This window comes from Eutrigla gurnardus (genome assembly GCF_963514095.1).
Source record: "Eutrigla gurnardus genome assembly, chromosome: 7".
NCBI lineage: Eukaryota > Metazoa > Chordata > Actinopteri > Perciformes > Triglidae > Eutrigla > Eutrigla gurnardus.
The window spans coordinates 28,898,760-28,917,750 of record NC_139921.1 but is presented as its reverse complement, the minus strand read 5'-3'; the positions used below and the strand labels follow the sequence as shown (position 1 = coordinate 28,917,750).

Below are 18,991 nucleotides of genomic sequence, written 5' to 3'. Positions count from 1 at the left end.
CTGATGTCGGTGTCAAAGTTTCTGAATTGCTAGTTGAATTAGGTCAAAATACAGAATGTGAATCTTCCCCATTGATACGTTAGCCGCTGATGTATTTATCTTCATCTACGACACCACGTAACACTCTTTGGTGTAATTATCAGTAATTATCGTTGTTGGTGACGAACACAGCTCTAACATAAAGGCTTTTGGTAATTAGTTCAATCTGCCTTACTATTAATTATGTATTTTAGAAACCTAACAATACATACATGTATATTATATAACAGCTGATTATATTTCTTTACTGATACGTGAACCTCCCCCGACAAGTCCCACCACCATAACCCTGACTGATAGACCTAAAAGCAAGGGTGGGATTGATGACATTAAAAGTGGCTGCGCACCATTGAGCTGAGCTGGTTTGGGTTATTGTGGCTGCTGGCTCACTGTCGTGACTTATTTCCCTGCTTACTGTCTAATATGTAAATTCTGTAGAATGCATTTGTTTAGGAGCATTTGTAAATGCTCCAGCCACGTCCTCTAGGGTGCATTTACCAAACAATAGTTTTCTCCATGAAAAGTGCTCATTAAAATATCCTGAAGGGCTTCAGTAGTCCTGTTTTGTCCGATTAACAGTACAAAACTCAATGATATTCAGTGAGAGAGAGAGAGAGAGAGAGAGAGAGAGAGAGAGAGAGAGAGAGAGAGAGAGAGAGAATAATTGAAACACTCCATATTTACCATCTTAAATTATTATGATAAAAAAAAAATATCACTATATATTACTTTGAAATGGCTTTACAAAAAATAGAATTGTATGTATATTAATACATTTTTAAATAAGGACATTTACTCGTAGCAGATTATTTTTACCGTTATTTGTTTTTAAATTTTAGGTCAGCAAATTGTGTGAATACTTCTTCTATCGCTGTCTTATATTTCTCGAAGTTTCTTTTCAGAAGTTTTGCTTTATGAAGCGGAACTATTGACATTTCCGGTTCGGAGATTTTTTTATTTTTTTTTGCACGTCACGTAGTTCCGTTTCCAGCGATGTCTGTGCACGGCGTACAAACGCAGAAGCACCGCGAGGGGAACGAGCAGATGATACATTAATGAATAAATAATTAATTTCTTAAGAATAACAGATATAATAGAGAAAATAGATTGTTTTTTGTTGTTGTTGTTTTTTTTTCCTCATTTTATTTTGGAGGAGCTACTGATCCACACCCTCCAATCCAGTAGGTGGCGGTTATGCGCCTTTAAGCTGGTTTACCAACCCCCATTAAAACCTACACGCGAAGAAGAAGCGAGACGGCAGCCGCAGCCAGAGACTTCTAGAAACAACGTGCACCGGGACAGTCACCGGCAAACCAACCTGCCTCTCTGAATACACCGACTCACAGTAAAACCTCTGGCTTAAAAATGGCTAAATGGGGAGAAGGGGACCCTCGTTGGATTGTCGAGGAGAGAGCCGACGCGACTAACGTCAACAACTGGCACTGGTGAGTTAAAAAGAAAAGGACAGCTAGCATGCTAATATGCTAACACCTCACATTGAGCTCGTATTTGTGTCAAGCTACTGGTATTTGGGGGGCGCTTCGTGTAAATACATTAGTGTTATTCAGTTATTCACAGACGGAGTGTAAAATGTAGAATGTTGTTGATTTAAAACAAATAATAATTACAGTTGAGGGATTTCACTAAGCTAAACATCTTTTTTTTTTTTTTTTAAGTTAGCTTCGCTTGCAGCTAGCTACTGTAGCTTTAATGCATGTACTGTATGGTAAGGGGGGCACTTTTTTTTTTTTAGCCACTGAAGGTGATTAATTAACATCATGAGTCCGTTACTTATACATGTGTCTAGAAAGCTTCTTTTTATTGCACCTCATCTCAAAGTTAATTAAATATTTTATTATGTTATGTTTTGCAAAGCTATGGGATATTATATATATATATATATATATATATATATCATTTTCCATATACGTACACTGTTTCTGCGCTCTTTCTCCATGGTAACCATGTTTATCTCCATGGTAACGTCATCCAGTTCAGAAACGTTTCACCTACCAAATTGTTCTGAGGTGGCATTGTCTCGTGATGTTAAAATACCTATGAAGTACATTTTACCTGATCAGTCACTGGGTTATTTGGCTTCACAACACAAAGCGCCAGTTGGCTGTGTTGATGTGAGGGATGGATGGAAAGTCTGTACCCACCCCGCCTGGCCACCACCTGCTACTCCATAAATTGAATGTGCCATCATAGGAATTCACTGTTGCTCTAACTTGGACTCTAAAGTGATCACTTTTGAGATAATAATGTCCATAATCCTGATTTTTAAATGTTTGAAACCAGTTTTAAGTTACTGGGTACACATTGTTCCAGTTATCCACAATGCATCATACTGTTATGAGTTGTTTTTAGCTTACGGTCACCTGTTGGCTTTTGTTTACAGATTAGTATAAAATGTCACTTTTAAGCCCACTAGAGATGGTTAATAAATCACAAATGACATCATGTCTATATGTGTGTCTTGCAAAAATGATGTCATATTTATTAACGCAAGCCTCCCTGTAATAAACTAAACTTTCAGCTGGAAACCAAGATAATGTACAGCCTGATTTGAAAATCAAAATAAGTTGATCCTAGACAATTTCCATTCCCGTGATTATCAGCTGTCTAGCTCCTTATTATGATAGAGAAGTGAAAAAATACAGCAATTACATTGAAAGGAAAAACATTGCTGCCATTTTTTTAATAATGTATTTATGCAGGAGGACCATGTGATCAAAAAAAAAAAAAATGAAGATGCAGATGTTGATGTAATTTGCTCACTTTGCAGGACCGAACGAGACGCAACAAACTGGTCGTCGGACAAATTAAAATCCCTGCTCCTCGGACTGAGCGTGGAGAACCAAGAGGGGAGCTGTGAGGTGACGGAAGTCAGCAAGGTGGAAGGAGAGGCCTCCATCAACAACCGCAAAGGAAAACTTATTTTCTTTTATGAATGGAACCTGAAGGCCACGTGGACCGGTTAGTAGAAGACTGAGACGACAGTCGGTGTTGTTTTACGGGGAGATTCTGTTAAATATTAATGCATAAAATTGTTCATACATCTGCTGACAGGCGTGGTGTGTTTGCTGCCATCACGTCCAGATATGAAAACACAGGAAACTTAGTTAACCTGCATACTGCATTGCTTGTTTCTTACCTCATTTTGACTGTTAAATGGTTCTTAAAATAGAAGAGGACCGTAACATGAAAGTTGATCAAAACAAGCTCTCCCTTTTGTTGTTATAACTGAAAAGAAATCTCTTTGAATCTCTGTCGACTTCTGTATTCTTTGTTTTTCCAGGAGAGTCAAAAGCAGGAGTCAAATATACGGGAACGATTGAAGTTCCAAACCTTTCTGACGAGAACGACATGGAGGATCTTGATGTGAGTCTGGCCAGAGACCTTGTGTGCGACGTGTATTGTTGTAGCTGCGTTTTCATGCCCGTCATCTTTTGTCCAGGTTTCTGTGTCGCTGAATAAAGACGAACCTGAAACGCCGCTGACCAGCCTGATGAGGACAAAAGGAGCCGAGAAAATCCGCGAAGTCCTGGGAAGCTACGTTGGGTTTTTAAAAACGGGTGAGTGTGAATCCATACTTGATCTTAAAGGAGCCGTTACGAGTCTTAATTCAAACAAACGGGGTCTGTTCACCATCGAAACTCAACATGAGTTCAGTTATCAGTCACATGGTGTTTACAGGATATACATTTAAACAATTATAAATGTTAAAAGCTTAAGTTGTTTTACGTGAAAATGTTAATTTGTTTTCTCATAGAAACTGACATTAAAAACTCATTATTGTGTAATAATATTTCAAAGGAATATCTAGGATCTGTCATATTTATCCAATGAAAAGTTTTAGAATTAAACTAGATTTCTTTGTTACATAGCTTTTATTTAAAAAGTGTTTTTTTCTTATATGTTTATTTGCAGAGTTCACACAGGGAATGATCCTGCCGACGGCCAACGGCATGGCCAAGTCCACGTCGCAGTCCAAAGCCAAGCTGGATAAAACTCGGGTTCGTCACCTTCACAGATCTCCAGCCATCAGCTCCGCTTTTACATTTTTACACAGAACTCTTCCCTAAATTATTTACTGTAACAGAATTTTCGAGGCGTTTTCCTCGTGGCGGTGCAGCAGCGATCTTCCCTCACCAGACTTTTGTTCTTGTGTCGAACAGATTTCCTCCTCGGGCAGCACAGCTGCTCCAATCAACACCGGCGTCAAGATCCCAACCTGTAAATTCAGCATGAGGGAAAAGTTCCTCACCTCACCGGCGGATCTCTACAGGGTCTTCCTCAACCAGGAGGTGAGCTTCACCTCTTCATCCTCACTGTTTGGTGACTTTTATTCTCATGGATGATACGGCTGAAAGAATAAGCACATAAAACATGCAAGCACTTAAATATTTGATGAATGAATTTGCATGAATGTGGCTCAGTGACGAGAGCAGGTCGTCCTTTTAATCACAAGATTGGCCGTTAGTTTAATACGGCTGTATGAACTTAAAATAAACAATTTAGTCGTGATGTATATCAAATAAACGGATACAAATGATGCAGAAGTAATAACTTGACGAAAGTCTGAGGTAATCCTTTGTTAGCTCTAGCTACAAGACCACACGCAAACAACTTTAAAACGCTGGTTTTCTGAATGGAGTCTTGTTGATGGGTGCTAGGCTACGCTACCACTGTAGCTGCTCCATAAATACTTAACATTACATCATCGAGACATAAATGGTTCCTCCACATAGTCTGGTCTGGTCTCTGGACTCGTGAGGTTTTAATGTAGAGCTCTGGGAGACCACAGACGGTCTCTGGTTTCTCCACATGGTCTGGTCTGGTCTCTGGACTAATGTGAGGTTTTAATGTAGACCTCTGGGAGACCACAGACTGCTACAATATGTTTTATCTCCATTTCTGATTCAGTGATGACGGGAGGAGAATCTCAACACTGATAGGCTTTCAACTCATGCACATTTTTAGTTTGATCTAAATATTTCACTGTGTGCAAATTTGCATGTATGCATGTCTTTGCATTGAATTAATATTCACATTTGGTCACATGTACCTGTATGTGACGATAAAAATAAAGTTCAAGCGTTGTGTTTGGTCGCTCTGCAGATGGTCCAGGCGTTCACACACGCTCCGGCGATGGTGGAGGGCGAGAAGGGCGGGAAGTTTCGTCTGCTAGAAGGAAATGTATTTGGTGAATTCAGAGAGCTGGTGAGGCTGACCATCAACCTTTCATTCTCTTTGTACTTTTTAAAATAATATTATTTTACTTTTTTCTCATAAGCAGCTCCTTTTGCACGTTGTTGTGTGGTTTGTCATTTATAACTAGTAAAGCACTTTTTAACCTTGTGTTTTGCAAAGTGCTGTATAAATAAAGTTTATAATTGTGCATATATTTATGTGTATATCAGTCATGTAGAATTAAAGTTTTATTTTTGTACATTTTGTTGCCTTCAGATGAAATAAACGCTCTAACGGTGAATCTTTTCTCCACCAGGTACCTGATGAGAAAATAGTTATGAAGTGGAGGTATAACAACTGGCCCTCTGGTACGATTTTATTCATTTAGATCTATACATTTATTTTTATTGGATGACTGCCATAAATAATAATTTTATCTTTGATTGTGAATCGATCTTTTCAAACACACAACGCTTTACTTTTTTGTGGAAACAATTTATTGAGTAAAAAATTAAATTTTCTCCTATACATATTTTCTTACTTTTCTTCATTTCATACTCCTGAAAAATGCTTGTTTTAATATACAATATACAAATTAAAAACATCTTTATGTTCTGTTATTTCTTATATTTAATAATTTATTAGAAAATGTACACATTTAATAAACAGTCAATAAGACAAAGTACTGTTATGGTGCGTTCACACGCGAGAGAACAAACCTCAGCGGTGGATAGGAATAATAAAAACAGCGTGTTTATCTAATAGAGTTGTGTTTGTGCTCCACAGAGCATTACTCGACGGTCACCATGACCTTCCTGGACCGGAGCAGCGAGACGGAGCTGAAGGTGGAGTGTCGAGGCGTGCCGGAGAGCGAGGAGGAGCGGACGAAAGAGGGCTGGAAGAGATACTACTTTGAAGCGATTAAACAGACTTTTGGCTACGGAGCGCGACTCTACTGAAGACGGTTCACGTGTAGTTTTACGCTTTTTCTTTCTCTGTTTTGGGAATTTTTAAAACGTCATGTCCTCCGATCTGCCACGGTAAACTCACAGCACGGGTTGACAAAGAAGAGACGACGAGGTGAGGCCGTTCTGTCTGTGTAAATGTTTTTAATTTGTCAACGTATTTAAATCTAGATCCTCCCTCTCCGTCAGTATTTGGGTCGATTTTTCAAAAAAAGGAGTGTAAAAGGACCGAGTGCCTTCGGGACACTGGATCGATCGCTAGAATCTATTCAACCACTAATGAAATTGGCCTCCATTTCTATAAATATGTAATTACCGCAAGAATTAGAATAAATGTTTGGTTTTTATTTTATTTTGAAAAAGTCAGTGTTTTTTTCCTTCTTATTTTTACTCTTTTCAAATGTAACTGTAGTGAAGATGCATGACTACTGGATCTGAACTTGACTCGTCCGTCACATAGAGATGAGCGGTACGTTACGTTCAGGTCCGTTACGAGACTGCCGTTGTTCGGGGGGTGGGGTGGGGGTCAGATCAGCTCGGGTCGGCAGCGGCAACGGTGGCCCAAATGTTTCACGGCTGTAGAACGAAAACCATTTAACCTCCTTGCAGCTAGCTAGCTAGCGTAGCAACTCAAAGAGAGACTTTTTGCTTTATTTGGCTTCAAAATGTAAATTTCAAGTAAAAAAAAAAAGGTTTTCAGAATAAAATGCATCTATTTATTGATTATTTCACCTCATGATGGAATAAACCAATTGCTGTATGCTCTTGATTTGATTCATTTATGTGATCTGTTTACTTCGCATTAAATTTCACAGAAGTTGAAATAAACATTTATTGACATTTCAATTACATTTCATATGCAAAGGTTTACTGTTTTTTTTAAAACGTTAATTTACAAGTGCTTTAAAAATTAAACGCTCTAAACAGAAACCATTAAGGCCATTTGGCAACATAAGCACTTATTTTTAGGGCTGGTGCATAAAATGGTACGAAAACTTATTTATTATCTTAACATAATTTAACAATTCAACTCGTAAAGCTTTAAAGCAAATTGACCGAACAACAACAAAGAATTTAAAAGTCTCAAGCTGTTGAAGTTCGAGTGTGAACTTAAACATTCGACTTCTTCTTGTCGCCTTAACGAATATCTGCTACAAACAAAAAGGGAACGGGGGCTTCACTACAAAATCCATATTTTTTTCAAAATAAAACAAAAACAAAAAGCATAAGCAGCCAACGGTCTAAAATATTACATAAATATTTTTTCTCTCTCCCCAAAACTGTTTTCAGCGTTGACCTCGATAGCATAGTTTAAATAAAGAAGAAAAATAAATGAACATGATGAAAACGATGATGTTCACTCATAAGCAGACGTAGAGCTCTGACTCCTGAAAGAAACAAAAAGCGACTTCAAACTCAGGTCAGTGAACTCATCGTCATAATACTGCCCCTCATTTTTTCCCTGTGTAATGGACATTACAGCCTCGTGGGGGCGCTGTTGTGGCTCATAACGTTTAAGTCTTGTTGGTTAAAATCACAGCATCTTAAAGCAGATCCTCATATAAAGATAAAACGTGATAAAAAAGTGTTTTCAGTAACAGAATACGTACGCCGGAGCTGGAGTCGTTGTCCAGGGAGTCGAGACTCCGCCGCGGCTTCATTTCCATCACGTCGGCTGCTTTTTTAACCGAGGCTTCGTGCCGTTTAGTCCTGGGAAGAAAATCATGTAAAAAAAAACACAGATTAGAGCCGAGATGGAAAATGTATCCGTTTCTGCAACATTTCGGGCTAAAAATGCAAAAACAAATCTCTGAATCCAACTTCTCAAATGTGAAGATGTGTCGCCTTTCATTGTCACGCGTGATTAAAGAGTTCAAAGTGAGTCAAGTTTAAGAGATTTAAATGTTTTGTTCTAACACTCAAAATCCATCATACCTGCAGCTCTCTGTTCGTTTAATCCTTTGGTCTCGGGGACTGTTGGTCGGACAAAACAAGCAATAAGAAAATAATCATTTCTCAACATTTAAACCCCATACATATATCTACATATACATATATATATATATATATATATATATATAAAAAACATTTTATTGTAACTGATGGTAAACATGTGGGTCTCTACCTGTACAGCGGCCACATGCTGATCCCTTTGTGGTCCTTCTGGCCTGCCGTAGACGAGGCTCGCTCCACCAACTCTTTGAGGAAGTGGAAGAGCTTCTCCGACTCGATGCACTGCTTCCTACACGGAAACATCACGTCATGAATTCATCGCTCAATTTTCACATTAAAACATTTTTAAAGATGGAACATTCCCTGCACAAAATTCCATATCCATCGGCGTCGTTTCTTCTCATTTCTTGAATTCAGACTTTACTGTGAAGGTGGAACATCAGGTTTTACTCACATGTGAGCGACGGACACGACGGCGCTGAGCTTGGACTGAGTTACCAGGCAGATTTGGGTCAGCAGAGACTTCAGGAAAATCTCCAGCGCTCGAGCTGATCTCCGCGGTTCAGGACTTCACAGACAACCAGCACATGAAATTATAATCACCATATCCGTATTCAGGGATCCCTCTGGGATTACAGACAGAAAACACCTGCATCACCTGCAGGTGTTTTGTTTTCTTTTGGGAACATTTTAAATATTTACTTGTATATTTGCAAATGAATGCCTCGATTAAAAATCACTCAGATTGAGTTTCAGGGAGTTTTGTGTCCCATATTGGCCTCAATGTGTTTTTTTTTATAATAATATCCAGTAATTCTGAGGAGAAACAATGCATACTTTGAGATTTTGGGAGAAATCAAATAATGTTGAATTGGAAAGGATACAGATGATCACAGGGACCGCTGTGGCGATCCTCCCCACCTCCGCATCCTTCTGCATGATCTTCTTGATGCGACTCTGTGAGCAAAAACAAACATTTCAGAGAGACAATCACACACACACACACACACACACACACACACACACACACACACACACACACACTACCTAGAGCTGCTGCATTCACATGCTCCTTGTGAATCTCTAATCTGAGATCTGAGGCCATGAAAGCAGTCACAGTTTACGCTTCTAAATGATAAAGTATCTTTAGTTCAAGTTTCTATTTTTTATTTGTCATAGTCGTAAATAAATTTGGTCGCATGTGGCACCTAAGACTGCACCTGTCATGTGTTTACATCCCATAAAACACACATCATATAAGATTTCAAAACATTAAATAAAACACTGAGACTAACATGCAGCACTTTTTTTTTTTTTTTTACAATCAAAAGTCTCATAATTGACAGAAATATGCTTATTGTGCTGCTGATCGATGCGTTTCATGATTTTCTCTCCATGTTGTGCAACGTTTTTTGTTTTTAGCAGGTTAAATTGGCCATTTTGTGTGGAGCAAACGAGACCAAACCCCACTATAAAGTGCTTTGTCATGTTGTGGCATCTACAGCCTCAGATTTACTATACAATTGTTAACTGAGCTTCCGTGCTGTAAATATCACGAGTTGAACCCGGATTATCCTCTAAAACTACGGTTGACAGTTTACGATGAACACGCAGATTTCCGACAGAGCCTGAAAGCAGCAGGTTAACGCGACTAACCGTTAGCTTGTAGTGTTTAGCTTTTTGTTCTCTCTAGTTTTTAACAACTTTAACACAATAAAATAATGTTTCTACTCACGGGAGGGAAGCGCACGTTATATCGTCTCTTCTGTCCGGGCATTGTTCGCGATTCAACCGACGCGGTTCGGTCACATTTTTCATGTTTTTACCGCAAACCGCCGCCGAGTCCATTTGTTTACCTTCACTAGGAGCTGACCGGAAGTACTGACACACACACCTGAGGTCGACCCCTCGTGACCCCCCGAAAATGACGTCACGGCCATTACGAGCTTATACTTCATTTTAACAGGAAAAAAAGATTTCAACATTGTTCATAAAAACTCATGAAATCAAAGGTATTTTTCCAAGTAATGACATTTGAATTATAACGGACTTCAAAATGAAAGAATATTACATATTTATTTTTATTAACAATCATGACTTCAGATACAAGAAACAACAAAAATAAAAATCTGAATTCAAACCGAGCCACTAGTGAAAACATGAAGAATATGTTTGTTCGAAGCTAAGTGGACCATTTAGTTTTAAAATAATTAGAATAATTTGTGGAAAATTAACTTAACTTTTTGTTTAATTCTCTTTTTCAAACTTCCTTCCTCCTCTTCTTCATCCGTCGGTTCACACATTAGTGTTTAAACTCAAAAACTGCACACCTTTCCAGACAACATAGACTCTCAATTATAAATCGATTTGCCTTCTTTCACATCAGTCAAAGCATATTTTGTGACCACTCAGAGCAACCGTTGAGCAACAAACCAGCTCATCCACCTTGTAACTGAAACAGTCTGTGGCATTTCCCGGGTACTTTGTGTGCGTGGGAATAGGTGTGGCATAGAAGCAGATTGGATTGCTTGTGTCTCACGCCCAATGTGGGAGACTAGAGTGCCCTGGTTATTATCTGGAGCCATGACAAAGGTTATTCCACACCAATAAAGCTTCGGAGCAGCAGGACGAGACAATTTTGTTTTGATTTGATTTGATTTGAAAACGACAGCATGGTGTTTGTGCTGCTTGCAGTCTGTTTGTTGGCTGTGTGTCGTGTGGACTGTGAGTGTTAGAATATTATCAACGTGGAGGAATAAGCACTTTAACGTCATACAGAATCTGTCTGCTCACCGCTTTGTCTTCTCTTCTCTCAGGCTCGACGTCCAACGATGGAGAAGATCTCAACCAGGTATCGCCTCCCATCAGACACACATACCTGATTAAATATCAGACTTGTTAATCTAACTTTAGTCGTCAAACACTCACATTAATAAATCAGTGATGCTATAATCTGTGTTATTGCGTCGTCAGTGTGTGTCGTATGAAATAATTAGATCATAAATGATATCAGCGGGGGTTCATACTGATTACATTAGTAAACATTACGACATTTTATGTACTAGATGACGTATTTGTTAATGACCGGTGGATCTCAGAAACCTTCAAGACGTTGATAAAGTGTTAACTGTCCATCTAAATAAAGTGTATTATTCATTAACCATTTAACAACATGTTATCTCTACTTTATAATAGTCGTCCAAATCATGTTTGTAGACGTTTTTTTCTTTTTTTAAATGAGTCGACTAACTTTTAGGGGTTTAAAATGTCCCCAGAGCTGACTTAAGATCCCGGTTCCTGCAGTCGGAACCCAAACGGGTTCCTCAGAAAGGTTCCTGGTTGGAAAAAGGGGCTTGTGGGAACTGTTTAGGTCCTGGTCTGGGTTTTAACTGGGAGTGTGGGGTGCTACACGCAGGTTTAAAATAAGACTTAGTAGTTTTTTTTTTACACCCTCCATCCACGACCCTCCAGTTGGACCCCCTTTGAACCCGTTACCATGGCGACGTGTCTATGTGGTTGTGTTTTTTCCTCCTGCAGGACACCGATTTTCCGATGAATCGTATGCATCCTCCATTCAGCTGTCCTGACATGACTCCGTCTCCCAGCGTCCCCACCTCAGGTGAACCAGCATGCACCTGGCGGGGGGTTCAATGACTCCTACCTGAGTATTCCCACTTTGTAGCTTCACAAACATTGTACTTGTTTAACTCCACTACCAGTGGCGTGAAAAAGTACTTATATTAGATAACGTGAGTTAAAACGCCAAAGGCAGTTTTTAATTAATGGAAATCAACCGATTAACCAAATTGATAATTGGGCTCAACGTCACCTGAATGACCTGAATCTGGCAGCTCACACACGGAAATGATTCTGCAAATAGAAACAGGACAACATTCCTCCACGTCGCCGGAAACGACTCATCACCAAGTATCGCAAACGTCTGGTTGCGGTTGAGTCTGGTTGCTGTTGAGTCTGGTTGCTGTTGAGTCTGGTTGCTGTTGAGTCTGGTTGCGGTTGAGTCTGGTTGCGGTTGAGTCTGGTTGCGGTTGAGTCTGGTTGCGGTTGAGTCTGGTTGCTGTTGAGTCTGGTTGCTGTTGAGTCTGGTTGCGGTTGAGTCTGGTTGCGGTTGAGTCTGGTTGCTGTTGAGTCTGGTTGCGGTTGAGTCTGGTTGCTGTTGAGTCTGGTTGCGGTTGAGTCTGGTTGCGGTTGAGTCTGGTTGCGGTTGAGTCTGGTTGCGGTTGAGTGTGGTTGCTGTTGAGTCTGGTTGCTGTTGAGTCTGGTTGCGGTTGAGTCTGGTTGCTGTTGAGTCTGGTTGCTGTTGAGTCTGGTTGCTGTTGAGTCTGGTTGCTGTTGAGTCTGGTTGCTGTTGAGTCTGGTTGCGGTTGAGTCTGGTTGCGGTTGAGTCTGGTTGCGGTTGAGTCTGGTTGCGGTTGAGTGTGGTTGCGGTTGAGTGTGGTTGCGGTTGAGTCTGGTTGCTGTTGAGTCTGGTTGCGGTTGAGTCTGGTTGCGGTTGAGTCTGGTTGCGGTTGAGTGTGGTTGCGGTTGAGTCTGGTTGCTGTTGAGTCTGGTTGCGGTTGAGTCTGGTTGCGGTTGAGTCTGGTTGCTGTTGAGTCTGGTTGCGGTTGAGTCTGGTTGCTGTTGAGTCTGGTTGCGGTTGAGTCTGGTTGCTGTTGAGTCTGGTTGCGGTTGAGTCTGGTTGCTGTTGAGTCTGGTTGCGGTTGAGTCTGGTTGCTGTTGAGTCTGGTTGCGGTTGAGTCTGCCAACGGCGGCGCCCAGCGATCACAATCAGGAGGGCCATGAGAAAACCTCTTCACCTTAATTTCCCTCACGTCGTCTTTGTCTTACATTAAGATCAAATGTTCACATCGTGCTTTAAATCTGTCTTTTAATCCTTGTAAGCGTGAGGTGAAGTAACTGAAAGTGCTTTGTGTGTTTTTGTCTTCTCTTACAGTCGAACTCGTCAAAGCTGCAGACATCAAAGTCATCGCCGCGCTGGGAGACTCTTTAACGGTGATGCTTTCTTTCTTTTCTTCATTTTTTTTTCTACATACACATCTAGAAATAGAAAAAGTGACAAATGATCTTTTTTGTTATTTTGCTGAGAGCCGTACATGTTTGTGTTTCTATGGAAAGCATTACGTTATTAGTGGAAACCGTTAGAAACCATCACAGGCTGAAGGAGGAGGATTTGATGTTACATAAGGGAAATAATAATAATATATTCATCTGTAAACTGCAACTTGCTCTTACGACGGAAAATCACCAGAAATAATACAAAAACAAACGATATAGTCCTCAAGGGAAACCAAAAGAATTACTATAAAAGTGAATGAAAAATGAGATTCATTGCATTTAAATAGTGCTCAGACTCAACAGGTACTGTACTTGAGTAAAAGTACTTATTATTGTTATTAGTAATATGACAATGTGTCTCTTCATTAAGAATATGTGTTTTTATTGCAGACAGCTATCGGCGCCAATGGTTCTTCGATCCTCGCGATGCCGTTTGAATTCCGTGATCTGTCCTGGAGGTAAATCAAATATCAAAACTTCAGATGAATGTTGCTCCATTCTTGTATTTCAGGTTCCTGCTGGAATGTGTTTAATTGCTTTAATGCTAATTAAAAAAAAAAAAAAAACTGTCGAACAGCAGCTCTTCTCAGCCTCCTGCCCCTCCCTCCCAAAAAGCCTAGTCTGCTCTGATTGGTCAACACCTTAGTGTGTTTGTCAAGGGCCCCGCCCCCTTCTGCTGAGTAATAGTGCTGAAATCTTATTCAGCTCCATCTTTATTTGAAGGCGGGGCTAATGTGTTACTTGGTGACATCATCGCGTTACAGGAGAGTTTCTGTCCCTTTAAGTAGCCTCAACACTGCTAATTGGTCGAAATGCCGTGATGATGATTTATGTACATGAGTCTGTTTATCTGTTAACCTCTGTGTGTCTTTTCCGTTATTCTGTGTTCAGCATCGGAGGATTCGGAACTTATGAGAATGTCATCACGCTGGCAAGTAAGTTTATAGTTTAAAGAAAGAGGAATCATCTCCTTTCAATATGTGAAGCCGAAAAAAGGTAAATAATCCATTTAGAATAAAACTTCACCTGCAACAATCTGTAAGGAACTATTGCAAATGTAAAACTTTAAAAGGTTCCCTCTGAAGCATTTTTTTTGTTTTGTTTTTAAATATTAGAGATATTCATTGATTTTTCAATCTTTTCTGTCTGCAGATATTCTTAAAATCTTCAACCCCAACATTCTCGGCCCGTCGCCGATGAAGACGGTCCACGGCCAGCCGGTGACCATCAACCAGACCGGCTTCAACTTCGCCGTCACCGGCAGCAACACCATGTGAGTCCCCTCTGTTTGTTCCTCGGGTTTTGATGAGTCAGCTGTTGTGAGCCGTGTGGAGTGTCAAACGTCTGGGGGGATATTTAGAGAGACGTTTGTGGTGCTTTGAACCGGGCAGTAAATTTAGTCTTTATTGAACCCCAGAGGGGAAATTCACAGAGGACAGAAAAATAATAAAAGGTACTTTAAATAATAATAATTTATTTGATATATCACCTTTTACAGACAAAGTCACAAAGTGCTTCACATCATAGAAATTGTTGAACCCAAACAGTAAAATGAGTAAAGAAATAAATACTAAAAATACAAAAAGGATTTGAAACAGAAAATTACAAACACGAGAAAAAAAAAAAGCCAGGTTATAATAGATAAATATAGAATAGAAAGGACAACATTGCAGTAAATGTAGACATCTCTTTAAGTAAATAATTAGATAAAATGTCTAATTAAAACATGCAACTGTAGGAATCTCCAGTTTGGAGACTTTAAATGAAAGATCCGATATAACGTTTCTGCTGTGTTCTTCTCCAGAAACATCACCACTCAGATAAGACACATGATCGACACCTTCAAGACTTTCCCGGTGAGTCTCCGAGTTCGTTACGCGATCAATAATGGATCGATTAAATCATTCTTCGCTCACCCGACTCTTCCCTCTCAGGGTCTGAACTTCCAGGAGGACTGGAAGGTGGTGACGATGCTGATCGGCATGAACGACATCTGCGATTACTGTAAAAACAAAGTGAGTTCTTTTTTTAATTTCCAAACATCACTTCCCTCGAAAACACTTTTTTTTAATTCTCCTCCTCTCCGTCCACAGATGCTGTTCTCCCCCGACAACTTCATCCGCCAAATTACTGAAGCTCTGGACCTGATGATGGCGGAGGTGAGATCTTAGAATATTCATCAAAGCAGGAAAACCAAGAATCAGAAGCTTTACTCGTGTTTTCACGTCTTAGCTCGACATCGCTCGTTGCTCCAAGGAAGCCTGATTTTTATCTAAAATCATCATTTGAAAAATAACTGAAGCTGTGGAGTATATGTAGGAAGTAGCGTAGGATGGAAATACATGTACAAGTACCTCAAATAAACACATTATTTTATGTAAAAGTTCCCCTTAATTTCATATGTAAAACTTGAATAAACACATTAGATTTATGTAGAAGTTTGAATCAATTTAAATTAACTGATTGAAAATCAAGTGTTCACACAACGTGACCCATATATGTTGATTTAAATACTTTAAGGTTTTCAGTATAATAGTGTTTATTGTATCCAATTAAACACCGAGTCGAGGTATATTCAGCAGTCTGGACCCCCCCCACCCCCCCACCCCTGCAGGCCCGGAGCTAAAAATAGAAGCAAATAAAGGACGACTTACACAACTGTGCAACTATTCATTCAGCCGGCGTCGCTGATAAGAACCATGAATAACGTATCGTGTCTGAGAACTGCGTTGCATTGTGGAGCAGTTTTTTGTTCACTCTGCTTTTTGAATGTTTTTGTATCTGAGCAAACGTTGAGAGTAAAACACTCCCCTCCTCCTCCTCCTCGTGTTTCGCCGGGAACAGTTTGTCCTCCACGCTGCTGTAACGCTGAAAGACATGCAGATATGTTCAAATACATGAAACAAGATCAATCCTCTGGTTTCAGATCCCGCGGACGATCGTCAACGTGGTGCAGATTCTTCCCATGAAGCCGCTCAGAGAAGTTAGTCGGCCGACTCTCGGCTGTCAGCTGCAAAGGTTACCTTGTTTTTTGTTTACCTGTTAATCTGATCTAATCTAATCTAATCTCAAATCAAACTGCAGGATCAAAATATTACCCTCAAGTTATCTTAAAGGATATTCAGTGGTGGAATTGATACTTACTTTACTTGAGCATTTCCATTTTATTCTACTTATACATAAACAATTCAAATATGTGTGTGTATATATATATATATATATATATATATATATTACACCACCACATTAATCAGACAGACTTTACAAATAAAATAAAAAAGCATATAAATACGATGCTTCGTCGGTTAAACAATAGAAGATTAATTGGCAACTAATTTTTCAAGCTAAAAACCTTTGATTGCAGTGTTGATATGCATGTATAATTAATAATGAAAAAATATGTCACATAGTTCACCTGCCTTGCGTCAGCGTCCAAATCTCTGCAGGATCACAAATCATAACTGATCTGATAATCTGTTAATTTGATAATCCCGTAATGTGACAATCCGCTCACAGGACCTTCTGCTCGTGCCTCGTTGTGCCGGCCGACAACTCCACCGAGCTGCAGGAGCTGGTCGCCATTAACGAGGAGTTCCAGGTGAGTGAATGTGTTCAATGTGCACGACGGTGTGAACGTGAGAGTCTCTGATTGGTGGTTTTTGTCTGTAGAGGAGATTGAAGGTGCTCCTGCAAGCCGACCGGTTCTTCAAAAACGACAGCTTTGCTGCTGTTCTGCAACCTTTTTTGGAGACCGCGGGCCCGGCTAGACTTCCTGTAAGTCCTGATTCCTGTAATCACTGATGGTTTGCACTTATAATCATTATTTAATCATGATTTTTTTGTTCTACTCCAGAACGGGTCGCTGGACTTGAGCTTCTTCGCTGCAGATTGTTTCCATTTCACTGTTCGGGGACACGAGGAGCTGGCAAAGGGCCTGTGGAACAACATGGTGGATACTTTTTATCATGTTTATATAACTGTTACAGATGTGTTTTATTAGCTAATGGTTGCTTAAGTGTCCACTTTAAAAAACAGACTTAATATATTTAATTGTATTTAACCTTTATTAAGTATTATGATGACCATTGGGAATGTCTTTTATAAGATGGCCATGATAGCAGCGTAACTTCCACATCAGTAAAAAAAAAATTCATTCAGTGCTCAAATTGTCCCGTTTTTAAAATCTTGCATACTCATAAAATATTCTACACATGCTCTGTATTTATATTCGTATCAAAAGTATGAATAAGAAGTGACTTAATTGGGTGTGTAGTTGATTGAATATTCAGTGTTGTGCGTTTAGAGCTGAATCACTGAATAACATCACATCGTCTGCATAAAGTCAAAGTAAACTTCTTCCTCAGTTCCAGCCTGTCGGAGGGAAAGAGATGATAGAGACGTTTTCAACGCCAGTAAGAGTCAACTGTCCATCACAGGTACGGTGACACGTTGGAGATGTTCATGTTTTGTAGATATAATAAAAATTCCCATGACGTTTTTCTTTTTTTTCCCAGGAGCATCCGTACATCTACACTAGAACCCGAGGCACGTCGTCGTCCGCACCGACGCTGACACGTTTCTCCGTGACACTGATGTCTCTGCTCTTCCTGTTCATGCATCTGTAGTCCAACAAGCAATGCAATACGTTAACGCTGCCTGGATGTGAGGGTTTGATGCCCACCGATCCAACTCTGACTTATTTTGTCTAAAATATGTTATCAGTTTAAACTCTTATTTTATTTTAAAGAAATCCCTCTACATTTCATTTAAGTAAAAAAAGAAAATCAGCATTTTCTTGCATTACTTATATTCCTATCAGAGATGTAATGACACACTAAGTGAAAAGCCAACACAATATGATTTAAATCTTGATATTTGGGATTTTTAAATTACACCAACAATGGTACAAGATAACCTAACCCCAAACCCCAAAAAGACTAGAAAAAGGACTTTAGAAATTCAGGCCCATTCACTATGTAGTGAAGCTTCCATATTAATTAGAAACCAATGATATGTTGCATCTGAAATTTGACAATCTGCATAATGAGTACTTTTATTTCATTTTTTTTGTACTTTGAATACTACTTCTTGCTTTTTTTGTTGCATTTTTTAATGTTTAATAAACATATACACAATATACTCAACAATAAAGAATAAAAGAAAAATCATGCTGCAGGAGAACACAATGTCACATGCTCATCCACATCGAGACCACCAGAGAGAATGTAATAATAAAAAATAAATAAAACAAGAACTTTGTTTTTCTGTTAGATATTTAATCCATTTCTCCCATCTTTCTTCAAGTTAATGCATTTGATTTCTAATCCTCATAGTAGTCCTCTCCATTTCATATATTTAATTTACCAGATCTTTCCATTCATGATTAATTAAGTAGTAATTGTTAAACCAGTTTCTTGTTATTGTTTAATTATTGCTCCCCTTATCGTTAGAAACAACTGGGAGTTTTTCTTCTGGATTGCATCTGGTGTTTTCCCGAGAAGTAAACACTGTTTTTTTTTTCTTTTTACAAAAGATGCCAAAATGTATTGAATTTTCTCAGAAATCATTTAGCCATTATTACTTTCAGTGTCGCTAATACTTCTGTAGTTGTATTGCAGTGATTGGTGTTTGTATTTCTACTCTGTGGTTGTGCTACTTTGACCTAATGTGGTTATCTCGTTCCACTACTGTAAAAAAAAAAAAAAAAAAAAAAAAACATGCTGCAGTACCGCGGTGTGGCCGCCGGGGGCAGCAGAGTCACTGTT

At 39.3% G+C, this 18,991-nt stretch overlaps 3 protein-coding genes across 3 annotated transcripts in view; 2 read left to right on the top strand and 1 right to left on the bottom strand.

The window, feature by feature from the left end:
- LOC311015404 (phospholipase B1, membrane-associated-like) overlaps window positions 1-18,469 on the top strand; it is a 63,516-nt gene extending 45,047 nt beyond the window's left edge. Inside the window, exons 2-17 of the mRNA XM_084012628.1 lie at window positions 10,796-10,877; window positions 10,970-11,004; window positions 11,691-11,772; window positions 13,105-13,163; window positions 13,617-13,684; window positions 14,118-14,161; window positions 14,379-14,499; window positions 15,031-15,082; window positions 15,161-15,241; window positions 15,320-15,385; window positions 16,153-16,244; window positions 16,743-16,824; window positions 16,896-17,000; window positions 17,080-17,175; window positions 17,591-17,662; window positions 17,741-18,469. Coding sequence (XP_083868754.1) covers window positions 10,826-10,877; window positions 10,970-11,004; window positions 11,691-11,772; window positions 13,105-13,163; window positions 13,617-13,684; window positions 14,118-14,161; window positions 14,379-14,499; window positions 15,031-15,082; window positions 15,161-15,241; window positions 15,320-15,385; window positions 16,153-16,244; window positions 16,743-16,824; window positions 16,896-17,000; window positions 17,080-17,175; window positions 17,591-17,662; window positions 17,741-17,851 — 1,218 coding nt within the window. The 5' untranslated portion in view covers window positions 10,796-10,825 and the 3' untranslated portion in view covers window positions 17,852-18,469. The remainder of the gene's footprint in view (window positions 1-10,795; window positions 10,878-10,969; window positions 11,005-11,690; window positions 11,773-13,104; window positions 13,164-13,616; window positions 13,685-14,117; window positions 14,162-14,378; window positions 14,500-15,030; window positions 15,083-15,160; window positions 15,242-15,319; window positions 15,386-16,152; window positions 16,245-16,742; window positions 16,825-16,895; window positions 17,001-17,079; window positions 17,176-17,590; window positions 17,663-17,740) is intronic.
- On the top strand, window positions 1,293-6,547 carry ahsa1b (AHA1, activator of heat shock protein ATPase homolog 1b). Its single transcript, XM_084012630.1, has 9 exons — window positions 1,293-1,484; window positions 2,828-3,018; window positions 3,341-3,423; window positions 3,500-3,617; window positions 3,973-4,058; window positions 4,221-4,349; window positions 5,164-5,265; window positions 5,552-5,603; window positions 6,022-6,547. The coding sequence occupies exons 1-9, from the start codon at window positions 1,405-1,407 to the stop codon at window positions 6,192-6,194; spliced, it is 1,014 nt and encodes a 337-aa protein (XP_083868756.1). The 5' UTR covers window positions 1,293-1,404; the 3' UTR covers window positions 6,195-6,547.
- LOC311015413 (dr1-associated corepressor) lies at window positions 7,019-10,490 on the bottom strand. Its single transcript, XM_084012638.1, has 7 exons — window positions 9,889-10,490; window positions 9,038-9,110; window positions 8,608-8,701; window positions 8,326-8,442; window positions 8,136-8,174; window positions 7,811-7,910; window positions 7,019-7,588 (listed from the first exon to the last, which is right to left on the bottom strand). The coding sequence occupies exons 1-7, from the start codon at window positions 9,928-9,930 to the stop codon at window positions 7,562-7,564; spliced, it is 492 nt and encodes a 163-aa protein (XP_083868764.1). The 5' UTR covers window positions 9,931-10,490; the 3' UTR covers window positions 7,019-7,561.
- Window positions 18,470-18,991: the final 522 nt, after the last annotated feature.

What these genes read in the sequence shown, in the direction of transcription:
- ahsa1b (XM_084012630.1), top strand. Translation starts at nt 1,405, where the DNA reads ATGGCTAAATGGGGAGAAGGGGACCCTCGTTGGATTGTCGAGGAGAGA. An exon ending in CCTGAAGGCCACGTGGACCG is followed by an intron (nt 3,019 to 3,340) that starts GTTAGTAGAAGA and finishes TTGTTTTTCCAG; the next exon opens with GAGAGTCAAAAGCAGGAGTC. An exon ending in CCAAGCTGGATAAAACTCGG is followed by an intron (nt 4,059 to 4,220) that starts GTTCGTCACCTT and finishes TGTGTCGAACAG; the next exon opens with ATTTCCTCCTCGGGCAGCAC.
- LOC311015413 (XM_084012638.1), bottom strand. Translation starts at nt 9,930, where the DNA reads ATGCCCGGACAGAAGAGACGATATAACGTGCGCTTCCCTCCC. An exon ending in ATAACGTGCGCTTCCCTCCC is followed by an intron (nt 9,111 to 9,888) that starts GTGAGTAGAAAC and finishes TTTTGCTCACAG; the next exon opens with AGTCGCATCAAGAAGATCAT. An exon ending in AGCATGTGGCCGCTGTACAG is followed by an intron (nt 8,175 to 8,325) that starts GTAGAGACCCAC and finishes TCCGACCAACAG; the next exon opens with TCCCCGAGACCAAAGGATTA.